The sequence below is a fragment of the Arachis hypogaea genome, chromosome 3 (genome assembly GCF_003086295.3).
Source record: "Arachis hypogaea cultivar Tifrunner chromosome 3, arahy.Tifrunner.gnm2.J5K5, whole genome shotgun sequence".
NCBI classification, from domain to species: Eukaryota; Viridiplantae; Streptophyta; class Magnoliopsida; order Fabales; family Fabaceae; genus Arachis; species Arachis hypogaea.
The window spans coordinates 129,355,384-129,378,227 of NC_092038.1; the positions used below are offsets into that span (position 1 = coordinate 129,355,384).

Consider the following 22,844-nt stretch of genomic DNA (forward strand, 5'->3'; position numbering starts at 1 on the left):
AGGAGACATCGTTTTCATGGCATGGTGATGGGCATGGCGGGAAACCTTAGTAAATAAATGATGTGTGGAAATTGGAAAATGACAACACCGCTACTCATGGCGGGAAATAATCTTCGTTTATATCGTTTTCAATTATCATATTTATAGAAATTTCCAACGGTTAAAAATAATACAAAGCGTGTTAATGTTATCTAATAAAAAGGTTAATGTTACACAAATATAAATATAATTACATCAACAAATTTAATTCATACCTTTTTTATTCGTTAACATGTAATTATATTCTCTTATCATAGTTATAGTTGACTTTTTTGTTTATGAATAACGTTACATAATTAATAAAATTTATTATTTTTAATTAATATTTAATCAATTATAAATATTAAAAAATAAAACATTAATTTAAAAATATTAATCTTTGATATTTCTCTTAGTTTGTTATTTAAATAAGTACTCGTACAAAATTGAAAGAATTTTGTAACAGAATGGAAGTATAGTGAAAAAATTTATAAAGTAAGTGACTATCGAAAAGTTAAACTCGGACACAATTTCATCCCAACCGAAGAAATCTAAAATTGAAAGTATGCTTACAGTGTTTTTTTTCCTTTTAATTATTCACCGTTGATTATTTTATTTTTTCTCCTTGTTTTTGCTGACAGAAACCAACGGTTCAGATCGATTCTGTGACTGTGATAGTTTGGTTTAACTTTATTGTCTATTGATTCAATTTGAAAGTAGAAATAAAAAAATATATCCTAAATAAAATTTTAAAAATTTTATATCAAATAATTTTATTTTTTTAAAAAATATAAAGTTTAAAAATTTTAATATAATAATTTATTTTTTGAAAACAAAAATATTGGATACAAATTTTTTAAAAAATTTATTTGAATATATAGGTATAAAAAGAAAAAGAAAAAGTGGTGAAAATTGCCGCGAAACATGTATTGAGTTTGGCGCCTAAAAAGAAGAGAGGAGTGACGTGTGAAAGAGAAAGATCAAAAATCGAAATACAATATCTGCTTTGCAGACATTCATTCATAGCTTCCTTCGTTGCCTTAACCAATGCTTTCGATGACACATGATGAGACAACACACCATTTTTTGCCTCGCAAATCTAATTTCCTTTTTTTTTTGGTATAATGGAATTTTGATTTTGTGTTACAACTAATATGAGGAACTTAATGTAATACAAAGTTTTTAAGTCGGTACATTACTATTTTAGTGAATTTTATTAGTTAATTTTAGTTATATATTATATATTTTTTAATAATTAAAATTAACGATTAAAATTTATTAAAATATTAATATATAGATATATTTAAAATTTTTTTAATGTATATTCATAATTTGGTGTTACTTTCTATAATTTTATCAATTAATTAAATATACTAATAATATAAACAAAGTTAATAAAAATTTATATATTTTTTTATTATGGTATTACTTTCATTTAGGTTAACATACATAAATTTTGATTTTGAGCAGATAACTTTGTTTAGGTTAATAAATACCTACATTTCAATTTTGTATATATATATATATATATATATATATATATATATATATTCTAGCAAAATGTAATAATGTAAAAAAAATGTTTTAGAATAGAAAAGAATAAGAGAAATTTTGACAAGAATTAAAAGAGAAATATTTTTATTGAAAAAATTTTTAAGAAGAAAAGATATAATTACTAATTTTTTAATTGTCAATTACATTTTTATTAAAGTTAGTAGTATCAAAAAATATTTTAAATAATATTATCAAGAAAAAATAAAAATTATATAAGGACTAATTTGATTAATTTTTAAAATTTTAGGGATGAAAATAATTTATGTCTGAACTTTTAAGAACTATTTTGATTATAAATAACTTTTTTATATCTCAAGTGTCACGTGGCATGCCACGTGTTACTGATCTGACATGTGGCATGCCAGGTGTTATTGATCTGACACATCTACCAATCATCTTGTGACACGTGGCATTAGTCCTTCACGTCATCATATGCCATATGGCACTTAACATGACACATTATCATCTAACCGACAGAAAAACTAACGTGACTAATCATGTATCTTTTGGGGATGCTTTTGATTAACTTTATTTTTTGAGGACCAAAATAAAAATCTGAGTATTTTTCAGAGATGATTTTGGCTATTTACTCTAAAGTGATGTGAATATTACACAAAGATGATCAAAATGGTATCCCGAAATTTGGTTCCTTCCATATAATTAATTAATTATAAATTCCTAAATCCTATGGAAGATAACATCTAAAGTTTCATCTTCTCCTCTATCTCTTTTAGTGTTTTGCTCCTTATGCTTGATGATTAATGTCTTAATGATAGGCGTTGGGGAGAGAAGAGAAGAAAGTGAAGGTAGGAACAATTCAAGTGAGAAGCATTACATCAATAGAGCGCAAATGTGTTATGTTCATTTTGGACTTGGGAATTTATAATAATAAGATGGACTAAATAAGTTTAGTCAACCAATTTAAAACACTATTTTAATTATATTCAAATGGTGTCTACGTTATTTTTTTTGTTAGGATGTCATCTTAGTACTTCATAGTCTAATTCAGTTCTATAGTAATGGTTGATAGATAAATTCAGTTCTTGAGAATTGTAAATTTATGAGAGTCAATTTTAAGAATTTATTTGGACATTTAAAAAATAAAAAACTATTTTGATTCATTTATAAATATTCAAAGACCATTTTAAATATTATTTTCTTGTAAAGCATATAAATTACACTAATAAAAGGACTATTTTAATTTGATTTGGTCCAAATCAAGTTGGTCGAGTTTTAAATATGGCAGGTTATTTTGAATTTTAAAATCTCATAGCCTAAAAACACTTTTTGTTTAAATCTTCACTAATTTAAATTTTTTATTCATATCATTATTATGTGAGTTTATTCTTGTATTTTATGAACAATAATACTAATATTTAAGTTTTTTATTAATTAAATTTGTCTAACATAATAAAATCAGTTATATCTAATATTATTCTATATATTATTATTTAATTTAGTTAGATTTAGTTTATAAAAAAAATTAAATGTGTATTATTATTTTTGTATGAATTAAAATTAATTTTAAAATTAAATTCAATTATGAATGAGTTGAGTTATGAATCCATTAAGTTTAAATAATTTAAACTTAATTTAATTCAACTCATTTAGAGGTGGCAATATGTATTCTACCCGCAAGTACTTAACTCGATCCCACCCGATTGGGTAGGGTTGTCAACTCAATCTGCAGCGGGTAGAGTTGGGTGTGGATTGGGTTCTCGTGTTAAGTCGGGTAGAGTGCGAGTTGAGTCTCAATCTTATCCGACCAACTCACACCCTATATATGTATGGAAAAGTTTAGGGGCCCAGCAATTTTATTGCATTTTGGCCTGCATGTAACCAGCAGAGAAAGGTGAGTCATTGGATGAAATCTCACACCAATCTCACACCATTAAATCATCATTGATGGCTAGTTGATGGCTATCAATCACAAATGTTGCTGGCCCCTAGCATTGCTCTATATGTATATGTTATATATTTATATAAAAATATGTTTTAAGTTGATGTTGAACCAAAAACCTCTCACTAAATGTAAAAAATCTTTAGCCACTAAAAGAAGATCATTAATTGATAATTTAATACTTTTTTAAACATAAAAATTAGTTCTATTTTAAATTATCATGAAGTTATATAAAAATTTTGTATCTTTTTTGTAACCCACATGTAGGGTTGGATACCCGCAAGTTGAGAACGGATACGATTAGAGTTGGAATATTCTCAATCCGCGGATAGAATTAGGGTTGGCTTCAAACTATACTCTACCCTGTCCATTTCCACCCCTAAACTCATTTCTACATTGCTTTTTAAAAAAAATTAAAAACCTTAAATATTCTCTAAAGTGAAACTCCGTATTTAAAATGTAAAAAAATGTAAAAGTTGTGAATTGAATTTAAACCTAGAAAGTGGGGAGGTGAGTGACGTGTCCGTGATGAGTTAACATTATATCTCATATGATGACAAGTACCTACCATACCATAAGAAATTATATCCTTGAGTAACCGTCAATCTTCCATTCCCTCCAATAATTTCCAAAATTTTGTATAAGCCAGCGAATTCAAAATCTTCAAGAGGGTGGATGTGGGACACCCACAAACTCATAATCAAGTAACATACCAACATCGTAGGCCATACCACATCACTACTTGAAATATAAATATTATAAAATACTTCAAAATTATTTGTTTAAATAACATTTTCGTCATTTTTTATTTAATTTAATTTAACTAATAAAAACGTTAATTTAATTTTAAATAAAATTATTTTTTTAGCATTCGTTTCCCATAAGGGGCTGTAAAGTGGGCCAAAAGTCAAAAACCCGTTTCGGTTATACGAAATGGCTATTTTAGTATTGTGTGTGTACTTTTGAACGTAAATTCACTTTTGCACATTTGTGGAAATAATATCTATATCTTTTAAGACTTAAATAAAAGGTGAATTATAAGGTAAACATATAAATTTATAGATATTTTTTTTAATAGGATGAAAGAAAAATTGATAAAAATAGGATTCACATTTTGAATAACAATAAGATAATAAAAAATAATTATAAAAAGAATTTATATTTTCTTTTTATACCACCCCAATCTATATAGTAGAGTGTCCTTAAATAAAATAAGTAAAATAACTTTCAAAGAGAGAGAAAATATTAAACTCAAAATTCAAATAATGTAATATTATTCTTTACCCAAAGTGATGTTCTTCCGAAAAATAAAAGATGAAAAAATTGATATTGCACATTTTTTTTATTATTTACAGTATTTAAATTCTAATATTTATTTAAATGGACAAATAAATTACCTTCTCACAAAGCCAGTTGGTTACCTGTTGCCCACTTGATTCATTTCTGAGGTAGAGAAAGGAGCAATTCCAAATGGCAAGTCAGGGCTCAACTTGTGCCAGAACTGGACTGCATGCCATGCCGGTGAGTTCTTAATAGGGCTGAGAGCCTGAGAACCTATATTCTAATGGCGCGGTTATTCAATTTGGACCGATCTGTTTAGATAGGTTTGTTTATCTTATTTGCTGCGGATAGGATACTAAGGATAGAGTACAGTGTAAATTTGTCTGCGAATAGGATAAAGTATGAGTTCATAATATATCTTACTCTATTCTATTCGCATCCCTAATATATTATATAATATATATATAAAAGTTATGTATGTAGTGAAAAAAATAAGGATTAAATTCACAAATTTTTTTTATAAAAATTTAGCATAATCACCAAACTAATTAATAATTATATTATTTGTAATTTTATGTGCTCAAGTTTACTTTTTATCTATTATTTTTATGAATTTAATTTTAATGTATTAATATTATAAAATATTTTACATAGTTATTTAATTATATTTATTTTTTAGATAATTATTTATATAATCAACATAAAAATAAATTATTTTGTTAATATAATATTATATAATTAAATATATATAAAATTATTTTATATTCTACTTTTATTATATAGAATATAAGTCATAAGAACAAGGGGAAGAAGGCATAAAAATTAAAATTACAAATTTTATAATGAAACATATTTTTTGTTAACAGTGATTAGCATATGTAGATTGATTGATATCAATGTCTTTGTATAATTCACATAAACTTGCAATGATCAAATGTATCTCCATGCCCTTTGAACACTATCTCATTTAATAAGAGGGCTAAATTAAAATTGAATGTTGTGATCAAGTTGAGGTTGAAGTTGTGTTGGTGGAAGACATGACAAATTTGTATGGGATGAGAAGACAAAATAAAAGAAAAAGTAGAAAAAGCAGAGAGGGAGATATTCTTTTCACCGTCGCTTTCATTCCAATTTGGTTATTGTACGAATAAGACACCAACATAGCATAGAGCATAGCATGCAGATGCAAGAGGGTAGTATCAGAGATCCGCCGAATAATGGATACGTTGGATTTGGCATTATTAAGTGTTACTCCCATCCAACCAACGGTTCCTCTCCTTAGCTTCATTCCTTTTAACCACGAACCAATTTGCATTTTCTTTTTCAAAATATAAAATATGTATTTTATTTTTCGATTAGAATTAGGTGAATTTGGACCATCTCTCTCTAGCTAAATTGTAATTAAGGTTATTATTATTTAAGATATTTATGGAATTGGAGGAAGAGGACAATGATTCGTGTTAGGGAAGGGGGAGGGGGGTGTGTCCTGGTCTGAAACTTTTTGTATAACATGGGCTACTGTGCCTCTCACTTTTACTTTTTCAATGAAAATGTCGTACTCTCTCTACAGTCATGGCCAGCACCTACGCCTGTTCATCCTCCACATGCCTCCCACTTCACTATCACCTTTCAAATACATAAATGAATAAGTCATCCATGGCTTAATTCTTTACTCACAATGGTTTTTATATATGTCTACTCATTCTTAATAGGATAATTTTTTTTACAATATCTCTCATTATCAACACTTGTTTAAGCGGATAAGTGGGCTAACAATTCGATTAACCTAAGTTGGTTATAGGATAACTTATTGTAAGCAGAAGGTGCCATCCATATCAACTTAGGCAATGCAAAATGTGAAAATAGGTTGATGGTCAACAAGAAAGGTAGGTTAATAGTGACCATGAGTCAATTTAACTTTCACCAATCCATATCATAGGGTCTTATCCTCTAAGATCACTTTCCATACCAATTTCTTTTAGGAGGTGGTAATGTGGTATGATCAACATTTGATCCGATTTCATTAAAGACAATGCACATTTTTGTTGAGGACTGTTTATGTTCATGTCAATGTACATATTCTTTCTGGGGCCAAAATTTTCTTCTCCAATTAAATTAGTTAATATAATATACCAATGTTATTTTATTATATTGTAGATATTGTTATGCTGGGTTAAGTTTAATTTTGGTCTTTAAAGGCTGAAAATTTTTTTCGTCCTCAACCTTTTCTTAGATACAAAATCGCTCTTAAGGTTTAACTTAATTTTAAAATCGTTCTTATTTTAGGGACCAAAATCGTACGAAGGTGACGGCGAAAATGGAGACAGAGGTGGATAGTGATAGCCTCTTCTTCTTTTTTTCTTCTCCCTTCTTCTTCTTTCCGTCTCCCTTTGGAGGGAAAAAAATACTCTTTCTCTTATTTTTTTAATATTTAAATAAAAAGAACGATTTTGTATGAAAAAAAAGATTGGAAACAAAATTTTTTTTGATATATATTTTAAAGACCAAAATCGTACTTAACTCTTGTTATGCTATTAATATATTTTAATTAAATTTTATATAAAAAAGAGCATTATCCTCAGATATGGAAAACATATTTATACACTTCTAATCTATAATAATTAGAAGTTACTCATAAAGAAATGTAATTGTAAATATTATAAAAATATATATTGTATTTATTTTTTTAACTATATTAAATATATACTAAAATCAATTATCAATATAAAAATATACAAAAATATAAAATACATACTAAAAATAAATTAAATTATAAATATGTTTATATATAAATACATAATAACTGATTTTATATTTTAATAACTAATTTTAATATGCAAATAGTATTTTTGTTTTTTTTGTTTTTAATCAAACATGTAAGTGTTTTTTCAAATAAAGTGTGTACAATACGGCAATAGCTATCACATTCTGACATTCATCCAAATAGGGATGGGTGAACCGGTGAACTCTATTTTAAGTTGAAACATACATTGTTGCATGTGGAGCTTCTTTCACCTTAAGAGGAGTTTAAAAGTAGTCTTAAACGGGACTGCCCCACTATTTAAGCAGTTCCTTATTTTATTTGTTTTGTTTTTCTTTGTTTAATTTATTTCAGTCACAAAAAAAAATTAAACTCGAGTTGAGTACCACTGGCTACTTAGTAACTTGAAATTCTCTTTATATTTTTATAATTGACTATTTTATATTTCTCACTCAGCAACTTGGACTCTTCTAAGTTCTAAATCAGCAAAGTGATTACAAGAAAATTAGGAGATTGTTGCCTTTGCCTTTGTCCACTTTTGATATAGATTCTTATTTTACAAAGAGCCAACTTCTAGGGAGTTAGGGAATTGGGCCTGAACCTTTTTTATTCAGTTTTCTCATTCGTTTTTGTTTTTGGGTATTTAGGGTGGGGGTTGGTAAGTGCATCTCAAGGTTCTGAAAACTGATTGTTGACAACCAAAACTAAATCAGATATAATGAAATAATATATTTATATATATAAATATATTTTTTTGTGTTCTATTATTTTTAACCGATTAACCACTTAAAAATTACACTAGCTCAACCGGTGAACTGAATTTTGACAATTTTTCTAGTTTTTTGTCTGATTCATTGTCAACCAATTCGGTTTTAATAACTAAATTCTGATTAATTCAGTTAAACCAATTGGTTCTATTCGGTTCTCAAAACCATGGTGCATGTGTCTATTATATTAGGCCGATTAACCAAAGGAGAATTTGTATTGGTCAGAAAATTTATTATATGATTAAGAATGTGGGAAATACAATCGGGGAAGGAAACAGAAATCGCACTTGCACATTCCTCCTCCTATATAATAAATAATTCAAAAAATCTGAAAGATAGTTGATAATTGAAAGGATAACAATCGGAGGAAAATACTAATTATTGAGGTGTTTGATCAATAAAATGTAACTATAAATACCCGGAAAACTACAATAATCTCGCACATCGCAATAGCAGGAAAGTAACTTCCAAAGAACATGCACGAGTGGGCTGAGTGGCAAACACAAAAGATGTAAAGTTCAACCAGTAAAATATAACAATTATATATTGTGGACTTGCAGGTATAGAATGACATTATAATAATATACGAAGAATTGATGATGATGATGATAATGATGGTGGTGTTGATGATCACGTCCTAAAAAAATATGGATAATGATGATGATGGTGATAATTATATATTAATAGTACTAGTACAAGCTAGTTATGGAGAACATGTCTGGTTGTTCTGCGGGAGAGAGACGCTGTGTCGGGGAACTCTGTTTTAGAAGATTCTTGGGAAAGTGAGTTCCACATCCCCTTACAGAATCTATCACCGTTTTGACCAACTCACTTCCCTTCTTCCATTACCATGTTCTCCACCACCGTCATTCACAAAACGACAATCACAATGATGACAATTGTTTGAGTGAAACACAGCAATGGCATAGTCACAGAGAATATAATTATTGAACCTTAACCATGCTTACTCATCAAATTAGTAGTCTATTCTGAATTTTTTAAGATAAGAAACACAGCTAAATCCAAAGTTTAGTAGATAAAATAATATTAAAAGCAGTGCCAAATGGTGAAAAGCCCCAAAACCCGGGTTGTATCCCACTTCTTTGCATGTGGGAGTGACACAAGAATAAGATTGTATAAGTAATTATAGCATAAAATATATATATAACACATCCATTCATGCATTTAGAGCCAACACGCTCCTTTAGAAAAAATTAGGTGTATCAGATGCATAGAAAGAAGGATGCATTTAATGGTCCAAGCAGGTCATGAATGCATATGTGGTTCACTGATATAAATGTATCACATCACATGCATTTGTTGAATAGAGAATACCTGAAGCAAATAGCTGGAACTGCCCAGATAGTAGAATTCATCTGTAATCACTAAACATATTGAATTTATTTCAAAAAGATACATCAGCTGAATAACAATCGGCCATAAAGGAGAAAAACAATTAATAAATAATCACAATCTCACGTGATACAAGATTAATGGAAGCAGCCGACACATTACAAAATGGATAGTTTCCAGAACTAAATGACATTTTTATTTTAATAATTTTCAGGCAAAAAGTTTTTCTGTCCATTAAACTCTGAATCCATTCATGATAATTTAGTTGTCTGTTTCACATCTTTCCGAGAAGGTATACATGATCTTTACATAACATTACAATGAATTGATTGCTACTATACAATTTTCAGTAATGCATCTTACGTATCTACACAATGCATACAGGCCGGAATATTACCATTTTAACGGGATTTTACTGGGAATATAAATATAAGAGAAGCTATGATTCTCTTTTAGCAACTAAATTAACATAAAAGGAATATGTAATATATGCAAAATAGAAAAAAAATGGCAAATTATTGCAGAGGAGAAGAAATTGAAGAATCCATATTGACATCAGTGGAAAGTTGGTTTGAAAGTTGATGGTGGTTCTTGCTCTTCTCCAAAGATATCTGGTTGGTCATACAAGAAAAATAATCACTTCACACAATAGCATCAAGTTATCAACTTGAGTTGAGTAATTAGTAGGAATACTCCGAATAAATGAGAAAATTATGATAAAAACAAGGTTATAAGAATAAAAATGGATTGATCATCAAAACTTCCACTATAGGTTCGAAATGAAGATGATAAAAACTTCCACTAGATCCAAAAATGAAGATGATGGTACTGGAAATGTTCTAATATCCCATTAACCATCATATACAGAGACAACTAACCAGCTAAAGAAGCTTGTTAAGCATTTAGCAGCACAAAAGAAAGCAGTTGATTTTGACAGTGACATCCACTCAAGAATCACACAACTTATGTAGCAAAATAAAGAGGAAAATCATAAAACTTTGTTATGTTACAGGGAACCTATAGCTTAGCTGTAGATACATATAGAGTGAATGTTTATCAGCATCCATCCAATTCTAATAGAATCCTAAATCATCAGCAAACATTTTAAAATTCAAACCTTGACGATGTCCCTGGAACCGAGAACAAGTAACAATAATTATTCAAAACAAAATACATCTATCGACACCATTCTTGCTCAAAATTTGACCATAAGAAAAAACCAAATTGTTTATTAGAGGTTTAAATGATGTCAATAGAACATGCAATTGAACTTATTTTAAAACATCGGTTACTCAAAAATGAATAAAAGGAACATGGTTGATTGAGCATGACTTGAGGTAATTTTGTGGCCCGTTAACTTACCAAGAGAAGATCCTCATCTGTCCCAAAGGCTTTGCGAGCTTCTTCTAAGGACTTTGAAGATATCCTTTTATGCTTCCTGCATAATTTTTAGCGAATTTTAAATTTGTGATTTATAAAGTGAACAACAAACTCTTATTTTAGAATCAAAATCATAAAAATTTCACGGCAATAAGTTAATCCCGTCAAACAACATGCAAAAAAAGGGGCTTGTCTTATCAGTGCAAGTTGTTCAAGAATTTCTACTTTTCATGAAGATCAGTGTCATTTGTTTTTGTTGCCCCTTGCTAATTCGGCCAATTCAGCCACAGTATCATGATTCATGAATATAATCTTCAAGTTGTAGCTTAGATCTATGAGCACACAAATTCACTATGAATATTTTACATGGATGGTTTTTCTCATCTAAGTTTATGCATTAAATGACATGAGTTAGGGATCCAAATAATAACTGTTGATAGTACAGGGATCTTAATAAGCATAAAATATTATTGTGCAGAGAAAAAATAAAAGCCATTAATATAATACAAGATATTCTGCAGATAATCGTGAGAAAAAAGGGGGGTTACTTAGAGCTGGCAGGATCTCTAATCTCAAACATATCTGCTCCAGCATCATAGCCACATATCAAAACATAGTGACCTGTGGATGGAATTTTTTAATTCAGTAATTAACTTAACAAATTGAATAATAGAAATAGGATATTGTGATGATGAAATATACTGCTTTCACATAATACTAAAATAATGTCAACTCTCATTCATGATTTTAAGCAAGTAGAACCTTGAAATTTACTGATTAGAACTTTAGAAGATCTGCAGATACAGCTGTTTCTAATATAAGCGCCTAACATAGCATAATAATGCGTAAAATATATACATAATACATCAGCTACCCTGCTTAAGTACAAACTAGTCTTACACATACTATAGGAGTCTTCTCTATACCTATAGATGAGCCTTAAGAACACACTAGGTGTATGTATTATATTTCCATATATAGAATATATAGCTATTATAGTGAGTAAAATTAGGGTAGATATCACACTACAATATCTGTAACTTGGTATTTAAACCACCGAATTAGATAAAAAAATCTGTCCTAGATACCTGTACTTTTACCTATATATTGTATGAAAGAAATAGTAAAGGGAATCTCGCCATTCAAATCAGACTTTGATATTGGGTGCACTTTAGTATCCAAGAACCTATGACATGAAGCATTCCGTTTTGCAAATAATATAGTCCTAGTTGAGAAGTCGGGAGGGGTAATGAATTAAAAGCTCTAGCAGAGACAAGTTTTAGAAGCACATTAAAATGTAGGTTCAACAAGAGGCATCCTAATTCTAGCTTAGCAGTGAAAATTGAGGATTATACCATACTCCCGGGCATACAGTTTAAGCTCCTGGGGTTCATCATCAAAATGATGGGAAAATGAGAAAAGATGTAAACCATAGGATTCAACATAGGTGGAAGAAATATTGAGAAGTTCTTCAAGCTTTATATCTGACAGTAAGCTTTAAATGTAGCAACATTGATATTTCGAGGACTGAATTTTAGATGGTAAAAAACCATCTAGAAGATAACTAAACACTGAAGATGTTAAATATTTACATAAAATAAATGCTAGTTACATGTGTAGGAGACACGTATGCTGGCAACTTCAACAGAAACAATACATTGAAAATGCACACAAGTAATGCAAAGCTGGAATTTCAGTGCTCACCAGTATAGCCAGGGTTATTGCTGGAAACTTCAGGAACATGAACATCATCTTGCAATACATGACTAAAACAGAAACTTTTCAGAAGCAGATTGAATTGCACTTCTCCAGCGAGAATAATGACATGATCAAGGAAGAAGTTATAAACAAAAAACATGTGTTATAATGCAATTGGAGTGACAAATTTCTTCTAAAAAGGATGGTATCAAATGAATAAACTTTGTTTACCACGGACACTACGTAAAAAGTTGGTAAGAACGTGGAGTATGTCAATGTTGAAAAGCTATCATCAATTAAGTATTGAGGCCAAAAAAGAACAGAACAGATAAGAAGAAAACCTGTACCTCAATTTGCTTTGGTCAACTAATGCAATAGCAATATATTTCCCTGACAATATGAGAATGGAAATCTCTCTTCCACTAATTGATCTACACTGCAAAACGATGGAAAGGTTTGCTGACTAAATATTATAAATAAATGACAAAGTTGCTAGTGAATAAAATGTATCTAGTTGTTAGTTTCCTCTAGTCCAACAAATCTGGCAGAACACACAACTTTATCTTTTATCCCTGTTTTTGTGATAAAAACACCACTTCAATTTTCCTATTCTTATTAAAAGTGCAACTAATTTTCCACCATTTAATTAGTTCTTATTAAAATCTAAGTATAACAATAAACCATTAATAGAAAATAAATGATCCTAAACTTCTTTTCTTCTCCAATAGGAGTGAATCACAGAAATTCTCTTAAAACCGAAACTGAAGGGATCCAGTAAAAACAAGGACAACAGACCTGTATGTCAATTCCAGACTCCACTGCTTTTTGAAATAACATATCTACTCTGACTAGATCATTAGGCAATTCCTCCTACACAACATTTATCACAAGTTTCAAAGAGGCATTTAGCCAAGCGTGGAAACATTTTAGGCAAAACAAGTCCACCTTGCTGTCAAACTTAACTATATAGCATTCAATGGTGTACTTCAAGACAATGTAAGCTTTGATAAATTTATTGTAGTACTGGTATATTTTAACTCATATCCCAGTCACTATCAAAGAAAAGCTCATCTCTTAAATTCATCTTACTACAAAGACTTAAGTGCACAAAGATAAAATTAGGATAAAAGCTCATTATTTGTCCCTGAAATTTTTGGAATATCAACATGCTCTTGGAAAGATTATAACAAGTGGTCCTCAAATAGAAGTAATTAGTCCAGGAGTTACTGCAGGACGGTAAAAAAAAAAAATCACTCTAGGATCAAGTGAATCTCTGGAAAATTAAACTGATATTTGGAAAACTATTCATAAGCTGGGATTTATTCAAAATAAAGAGCATGAAACTACTTTATGGAGCCAGAGAATCACCTTGTAAAAGGATTCAACAGAATAGTTTGGGTTTGCACCAAATGTTACAGTGAAATAGGAAAATGCAACAGAAAATCTCTGCAACAAATATGCCAAATCAACTGTCCAGATACTGCAGAAACAATGTTCAAAGGAAAGGCATTTAGTTTAGTATGATCATCAGCAAATGGAAACTTCAATTTTGAATAACAGAACCCGACACAAAAATGAAGTACAATTTTTATATTTCTATGTAACTAGTCTAGAAAATGTATGTATCTAGGCATAGACCATTTGGTCACAGACTCACAGGTTGGTCCAAAAGGTAATGTGAATATACTAAGAAATCCTGCACCTGATAAACATTCTAAGATTTTCAATGGTTTTCAATTGGACAGAGCAAAGGGAAGGAGAGGAAGACTAGAAAGGTACTTCTATAGGCATAATCCTATGGTGCACACTCTCAACTTTGTGTTTAATATGCAGTGAGTCCAACATATAGTTGTGTGTGCCTACTATAGACAGTTTACCCTGTTAAAAAATCACAATTTTACTTCCTTCAGTAGACATACTCATGTTTATACATCATCTAGGACTACAAGCATTTCACATAACATAGCAACTAGGAGTTTCAAGCTTCTTAGAGTGGGAAAGACCTATTAGTGCAGCATAGCTCAGCCAGTGCTTGAATATCACGGTCGTTAACACCAATAGTTTTCAAAACCATCGAGACACAAGCAAGGCCACAATCCCATGTATATATTTGGTTTACATGTGGTACCTATAAGCAGACAAAATCAACGGTAAAATAATAGCAGTCTGATAGACAAAGAAAAAGATATCAGCCAGAATCACATGCACTTACATCAACAAAGAGCGAGCGGCGTAAGGAGGGAAGATGGGACTCTATGTTATTGTTACTTGATGAATGCTGAAACAAGTAGGGATCTATGGCACTCAAATTATCTCCTTTCAATTCTCTTTCATCTTCTGTCTTAAGAATCTTGTTGAATAACAGGTATAAGGGCCACATCAGTGACCAAATTGATTGGGTAGAATGTTTACTGTGAAACAGAAGTTCAGGACATGAACAGAAACAGAGTTCAAAGGGAATTTCGGGGATCCTTGTTGCGTGTGTTCACTCTCAACCAAACCAAAAGAAATGCAATATATATGCCACCTACATCAGCTTTTGACATAAAACTGATTAGAAGGCAAGCACAGAATTCTTCAATTTCCTTCTAGCTAGTACTTAGGATCTAAACTTTTCCAAAGTCAATCCAAAGTTCCAAACCGCAACACCTAACAATGCTGGATTTGGACAATAGAAGGTTTGACTTTTCATTAAGTAAACATTCTCCTTTTTCACAAATTCAGAGATCAATGTAAATTTCCAAACATTATTCATTATTTATCCTATATCATTCTTCAAATTTATAGATTAAAAACCTAACTATCTCCAATGCGAATCGCATAAAATAAAGGAAAATGATTCAAAACACGATCAACGAAAGAAGATGAACGTACAGGAGAAAGAGAAAAAGGAAAAAGGTGCTGGAGCGTTGAAGAAGGCGCGTGTTGGTGAAGGTACAGGTAAAGCAGCTCCAGCTATTTGAATGCTTCTTCGTCTCTCTCAATCAATCCTTTTTTTTATCATTTCTTCGTATATATCCCTTTCTCTTCTACATTTCATTAATTTTACACTATGTAACCAATTTTATTTTTAAATTTTATTACACGTTTAGAAATTGCAATCCAATTCAATTGAGTTGCAAATATTTTGGTAATATTTTAAGTTCGGAAAGTTAAAATTGATTCTTCTTTTTTTCGGTGTTAAATCATACTGTAGCTGATTACAGTGGCGGATCCACGGGGACCTAAGGTGGCCATGGTCCCTCCCAAATTTTTTTAAAAAAAATAGTAAATAGTAATAATTAATAATATTAAATTTTTTTATATATAATATTAAAAAAAATATAAGTTACAAAATTTTATAAATTAAAATAACTAAAAACTGCACTATGTATTGGATATTTGAATTATTGTTGTTCTTGTTAACAAATAGCTCATTCTAATAATTAATAAAAATGGTTCTATTATACTAGCCCAAGCCCATACTATTAATTAAAGTAATCCTAGTACATTTTTCAAATATTTATTTCAAACTATCATAGGCATAACGTCACTTTTCTCTCTCTTTTAGTGATTCCCAAACTTTTGGTCTTCTACTCTTCTCATTTTAATTTTCTTTCCATACCAAAACAAGACATATGAAGAAAAACCATTGAAGAGAAGTGAACAACAAAATATTAACCATTCAATGCACAACAAAGATTCAAAGAGGTATATTTCAATTTTTTTTAAGTTAATGACAATGTCAAGTATTATTTACATTATTTATTTAAAATAATTAATTTATTTTTTTTATAATGGACAGTGTTCAAAGATTGAAGTGAGGACAAAACTCAATAGAATTATTTTTTTGTGAGACTTGGAACAAAAAATAATCAGGTAAATCAATAACTTTATTTTTGGTTATTATATATTTGTGTTTCTAAAATTATTTGTTATTGCTCAATAGGTTTAATATTTTTTTTAAGAAAATAATATATATGCAATTATTTTTGTTTTTTTTTTTTGTTAGATAGTTCAAGTTAAGTTAAAAATGTCAAAGATGAAAACAATTCACTCATTTTTCAAGAGAAAAGAGAGAATATATGATGAACAAAATTCAGCTTCAGATTCTTTGAGTAATGTTCAAAATATTATTGAACAACCTGTGACACAACTTGTTGAGCAAGATATTCAACCCCTGCTTCCAAAATAGCAAGGACTGAAATAGATCAAGTTAATATTGATACATTGATGCGTGATCCCGGAAAGCGTCCACAAATTTGGAATTATCCTATCAATCAACAAGATGAAATTCGTAGAGCATACATAAAGTTTGGACCATAAAGTTTTAGTATGTAGTTGAACATTGACTTTTATATAATATAATTACTTTTTTGATATATATGCTACAAATCATATTTTGTTAATTTTTTGTTATATTTTATATTTAATTGGCCCCCTCTTATAGAATTTCTGGTTCCGCCACTGGCTGATTAAATTAGTAACATTATTATGTGTACCTAAAATAAGATGTTGGTTTAATCATCCAATAAATTATAATGTAAATAATATAGTTCTTTTATTTTTGTTAAGAGATTTTAAATTTAAATTTCACTCTTAACTTTAAAAAAAATATTAGTTTAACCACGTAATGCATAAGTCCATTTACATGTATTCAGATTCAAAATAAAAATATTCAATTCAATAATAATGGTTCTTTTTTAATATTTTATTTTGGTCTATGATTTACGAATCCTGATGCAGATTTGGAATATGATGCCATACAAAATACGTTGACATGCGAATTTTAAAATCTTATAAGATACGAAAATATGTATACATATAAAATGTAAAGTATTTTTTAAATAAGTTATAATGATATTTTGATATTTTATTGATATTAAAATATAAATTAATTTTTTAATTATTTTTAATATCTTATTTTATTTTTATAAAATATTTAAAATATTTTTTTATTTTAATAAATAATAATATATACTATAATATTATTTTTAAATTTATTTAAAAATATATATTAAGAATAAGATTGGAAACGCTAAAACGTAATAATATTTAAGTGTGTCTAATTATATTTAAAAAATCTTTTATTTTTTATTAAAATACGATTAGACATAATATATATCAAACAAATATCAATAAATATCGTATTCAAAACATATCTATACAAAATATCAGTACTTCATAAATTATGGAATTTCTATTTATCTGATATGAAGCAAGATAAAATTTATCAAATTTTGTATGAATCGATTTAGGTCAATATAATTTTTTTTTTTGAGAAATATTTACACTTTTTAAAATATAAATATTTTACTCCATATTTGTTAAATTAAAAATAAAAATATTTTATGAATATATATTTTTTTAAGGTAAAATATAATCTAATATATTAATAGATATCTATATTTATTTTTACTTTTTATTATATTTATATTTGTCAAAATTATTTTAAATGTTTTGAAAACAAATTTACTAAATATAATTATTTTTGTATCTTATCTTATACTTACTAAATGTTACTTATATATTAATTTATCAAATATTATCACTATATCTTTTTAAAAGATTAACTTTAATAAACTAATTTTAGAAAACAAAAGCTTTTCAAAATCAGAGCTTAATAGTGTAAAAGCCCCTCAGAAAATCGTTTCATATATTCAGTTATAAAATATTACGTCAATATAATTCTATTTTTATACCAATTAATTATTTTAGAAAAACTGTGAATATTTGAATGCAATTGATTGTTTTGTTTCGGATTGAAAGTAAGTCAATATTTAACTTTTTTATTTATTTTCTAAAATCGTCCTGACAGGCTGTGGAAGATAATTTGGTACGACTTCTTGTTGTTGCTGCAAGTTTCTACCACCTTCTGACAGTCTGACTAGGTATGGATAAGGATTTTTATTATGATGCATGATATGGTGTTTATATTATTATAATATATACAAAATTTTAACAATTATTGTTAAAATTAAAATTGTTATAAAATAAATAAAAAAATAAATATAAAATAAAAAAGTATAAATAAATAATACTAATATTAATATTCACTATAATTAATATCTCAATATAATAGAAATAATTCATATATATATATATATATATATATATATATATATATATATATATATATAGGTAAATTCTAGTCTACCCTTCCTATAATAACATGTAATTTACTCTCTGTGACATGTCATCTTTTAATTGATTGCTATGTTAACTATGGTTAAATTATTAGTAATTAAATTATAGCCCAAAGTGGGTGATTATGTAATTAAATACCTCCAAATTTAATTTCAATGCCATCTAGAAATCCCATCTCATCATCACCATCACTATCATTATCATCATCATCATCATTATTTTCATCTTCTTTTTCGTCTTCCCCTTCTACACTATCATCATAAAAAGCCATCATAATCGATTTCACGTTCTTAAATTTTAAGATTTTCTAAATTTCGCAAACGCTAAACTTAGTCTCACCTGGGCTAGGTTCACAAAACAAAAGCAGTTTTTATAACTAAACACAAAAAACACAAAACACAGAACACGACCTTACTTGAACAGGATCTGTTCTATAGGCTCGTACATCTGTATCCTTGAGTTATAAGAAGACAGGAACAAAAGTCTGGCGGATCAACTATGACCGTGAGGTCAAAGTGTGATTAATTGTTCCAAAGCGCATGCCATCTGAACGGTGGAGGATCGTTCGCGCTACAACCTTGTGGTCGAGATGGTCTCACGGTGTTCTGACAGACTCAAATCTTTTTTCCCTAGCCATTTAATTAGCTATTTTCTCTAAATACTTATTTCCTGGTTCATCAAAATATGTAACACCCAATGAGTTGATTTTTTCTTTCAATTTCAGAGAGAAATGGAACCGGGTAAATTGAATTTCTACACAATAATAAAAATATAACTTTATTTTTTAATGTTTATAGAAATTATATATTTATCCCTCTTATAAAAATATTTAATTACAAAATTACCCTACTTTAGTTAACATATTAACTCTTATTGAGTTAAATTAACTCAAACTAAAACTAAGCATCCAATTAAACCATATCACGTTACGAGGGGTAATTTACATGTTGAAATAGAGGAAATTGGGTAAAACTCACCACACATATATATATATATATATATATATATATATATATATATATATATATATATATATATATTCTTAATATATGTAGTAATGTATATAAAAGAGAGAAAAGATAGTGTTTGAGAGTATAAAAGACAGACAGGGAGAGAATTGTTATCGATTGTGTGTAATTTTTTGTTTTGCCTTACTTCATACTTGTATAGGTGTATAAAATATGCTTTTCAAACTTCATTAAACTTGCTTCATTCTAAGAATTTGTTTCTTTTAACATAGAAGAATGAGCCATTCATAAATGAGTATTTATTCTTATTTATTCTTGTCACAACACTCTTCTTAAATGTCCATTTAGGATTAGGTTTATTAAAATCTTACTAAAGAAAAATTCAATAAAAAAAATTTTGGTAAAGAAAAATAGTACAAAATCCTTTGTAATGAGAACTGTTTCATTAAAAATCTTATCAAGAAAAATCCAATGGAAAAAAAGTCTGACCAAGAAAAAAAAAATACAATCTCTTCCTCTTGTCAACATTATTTAGTATCTCAAAATCGGCACATCCCAATCTGATGTACCAATCTTTCAAATGAGAATTTTGAGAGTGACTTTATAAATAAATCTGTCAGATTATCACTTGAATGGATCTGTTGGACATCAATTGACCTTTGATTTTAAAGATCATGGGTGAAGAAGAATTTGGGAGAAATATGTTTTGTTCTACCACCTTTGGTATATCCACCTTTAAGTTGATAATGCATGTTGTATTATTTTCAAACAGAACAGTTGGAGCTATCTTATGATCAATCAGTCCACATGATGACAGAATATATTGAATCAAACTCTTGAGCCAAAAACACTCGCGACTTGTTTCATGTATCGCTAGTATTTCAGCATGATTAGAGGATGTTGGTGCAATCGTCTGTTTCGTGGACCTCCATGATATAGCTATACCACCATATATGAATAGCAGTGACGGATCCAGAAAATTTTGATAGTGGGGGTAAAATTGATATAACATGATAATAATTTTTATAATAAAAATAATATATGTATATAAAAAATTAAATATTAAATTATCTATTAACCACTATATATCTGTGTATAAATACATATATTGTTTAACTTATTTTTAATGTGTATTTTATAGTTTAATATATATTTTATACAGATAATTATTTTTTATGTACATATAGCATGATTATTGTTATGATTATATTTTGTTATTGTAAAATATGATTAGCCTTCAAAATATCTAATATACAAATTAAAACACTAAAATAGTAATTTAAATAATAATAATATATAATTTAAAATTCTATTCTTTTAGGTTTTATATTTTTAAAAATTAAGTATTTTTTCTCTTAACACTACCATCAAACTTTCTTTCTTTTCATATATATTACTAAACAATTATTTAAAAATTCACTTCCCAACACAATTAAAAGCCGACTCTTATTGATATTTATAGTTAAAAAAGTTCTTTCAATTAATATAGTTGTTACGCAAAAATTAAACCTAATTTGAAAAGAAGATAAATAATATTATTTTGAGTTAATTTTTAAAAAAGAACACTAATTTCGTTTAAATCTGAGAATTGATTATTCTAACGAATATCTAATATAAAATTTTTAAATTGACGATTAAGTACCAAACGTTGAGTAAAAAATTATTGTGGAGTCAAATTTAATAATCTAATGGGGACAAATAAATATTATTATCATATACTACTCAAAAAATTCCAAATTGTAGTGGGGGCGCTTGCCCCCACACCAATATACTTGGAATCATCCCTGATGAATAGGTATCCTGTTTAAGATATTTCATTGTGTGAATTAGACAGGTATCCTGCATCTGCATAGCCAGCTAATTGTGACTTAGATCCATATGGATAAAACAATCCCATATCAACCGTTCCATAAAAATATCGAAAGATTTGTTTGATTCCATTCCAATGTCTTCTGGTTGGAGAGGTAATATACCTTACTAGTAAATTCACCGCAAATGATATGTCAGATCATGTATTATTAGCAAGTTACATTAGCGATCTAATGACACTAAGATGTGGTACTTCAAGACCAATGATATCTTCATTTTCTTTTTTAGGACGAAATTGATCCTTTTTCATATGTAAAGACCTTACGATCATTGGGGTACTTAATGGATGTGACTTATCCATATAAAATCTTGAAAAGATTTTTTCTATATATGTTGTTTGATGAATAAAGATCCCATTTTTTGTATGTTCGATCTGTAAGTCGAGACAAAATTTAATCTTTCAAAGATCTTTCATAACAAACTATTCTTTTAGAGCTTTTATAATTGTTGGAATCTCTTCAGGGATTCCAATGATATTTAAATCATCAACGTACACAACAATTATAATTATCCAGATACAGATTTCTTTATGAAAACACATGGGTAGATATCATCATTCTTGAATCCGTTTTTGGCCAGATACTCAGTAAAACGATTATACCACATTCGTCCAGATTGCTTTAGACCATAAAGATCTTTGCAATTTGACTGAGTATAACTCCTGCGAATATTCATTGGATGGTTTAGATATGTTTAGTCATTCAGAGACTTTCATATAGATATCACGATCTAATGATCCGTATAAATTGACCACATCTGTTAGATGCATATGTAGTTTATGATATGTGGATAAACTGACCAAATAATACAATATTATTGCATCAACTACAGGAAAATATATTTTTTCATAATCTATTATGGGCCTTTGTGAAAAACTTTGTGCCATAAGTTGAGTTTTGTAACATACAACTTTATTTTTCTCATTACGTTTTCTCATAAATACACGTTTGTATCCAACAGGTTTTATATCTCTTGGTGTACGAACTGCAGATCCAAAGATTTCACGGTTTGTAAGTGAGCCTAACTCAGCCTTCATAGCTTCTTCTCATTTTGGCCAATTATTCCTTTGTCGATATTCTTCGACTGTTCTTAGCTCAAGATCCTTACTTTTATGCATGATATTTGTAACACCCTACCACACAGAGCTTTACGCCGAGGACATAAATTAG

At 28.6% G+C, this 22,844-nt stretch overlaps 1 protein-coding gene and 1 pseudogene across 4 annotated transcripts; one reads left to right on the plus strand and one right to left on the minus strand.

Annotated features, from left to right (window-relative positions):
* Positions 1 to 9,856: 9,856 nt before the first annotated feature.
* Positions 9,857 to 15,841, minus strand: LOC112791565 (guanylyl cyclase 1). Of its 4 annotated transcripts, none has more exons than XM_025834445.3 (10): positions 15,587 to 15,841; positions 14,925 to 15,248; positions 14,716 to 14,840; positions 14,081 to 14,192; positions 13,508 to 13,582; positions 13,060 to 13,148; positions 12,719 to 12,780; positions 11,563 to 11,635; positions 10,997 to 11,072; positions 9,857 to 10,245 (listed from the first exon to the last, which is right to left on the minus strand). In XM_025834445.3, the coding sequence occupies exons 2-10, from the start codon at positions 15,090 to 15,092 to the stop codon at positions 10,150 to 10,152; spliced, it is 876 nt and encodes a 291-aa protein (XP_025690230.1). In that variant the 5' UTR covers positions 15,093 to 15,248; positions 15,587 to 15,841; the 3' UTR covers positions 9,857 to 10,149. The 4 variants fall into 4 exon arrangements, with proteins under 4 accessions (XP_025690230.1, XP_025690231.1, XP_025690232.1 ...); XM_025834446.3 differs by having other exon boundaries at positions 14,925 to 15,239; positions 15,587 to 15,736; XM_025834447.3 differs by lacking the exon at positions 13,508 to 13,582 and having other exon boundaries at positions 15,587 to 15,732.
* Positions 15,842 to 19,243: 3,402 nt separating this feature from the next.
* On the plus strand, positions 19,244 to 19,453 carry LOC112793605 (small nucleolar RNA U3; annotated as a pseudogene).
* The last annotated feature ends 3,391 nt before the right edge of the window (positions 19,454 to 22,844 follow it).

Excerpts from the sequence above, each read along its gene's own strand:
- LOC112791565 (XM_025834445.3), bottom strand. The coding sequence starts at position 15,092 with ATGTGGCCCTTATACCTGTTATTCAACAAGATTCTTAAGACAGAAGAT. Across the intron at positions 12,781-13,059 it reads GTTGACCAAAGCAAATTGAG|TCATGTATTGCAAGATGATG; the intron begins GTACAGGTTTTC and ends TTTCTGTTTTAG. Across the intron at positions 11,636-12,718 it reads CAATAACCCTGGCTATACTG|GTCACTATGTTTTGATATGT; the intron begins GTGAGCACTGAA and ends TTCCATCCACAG.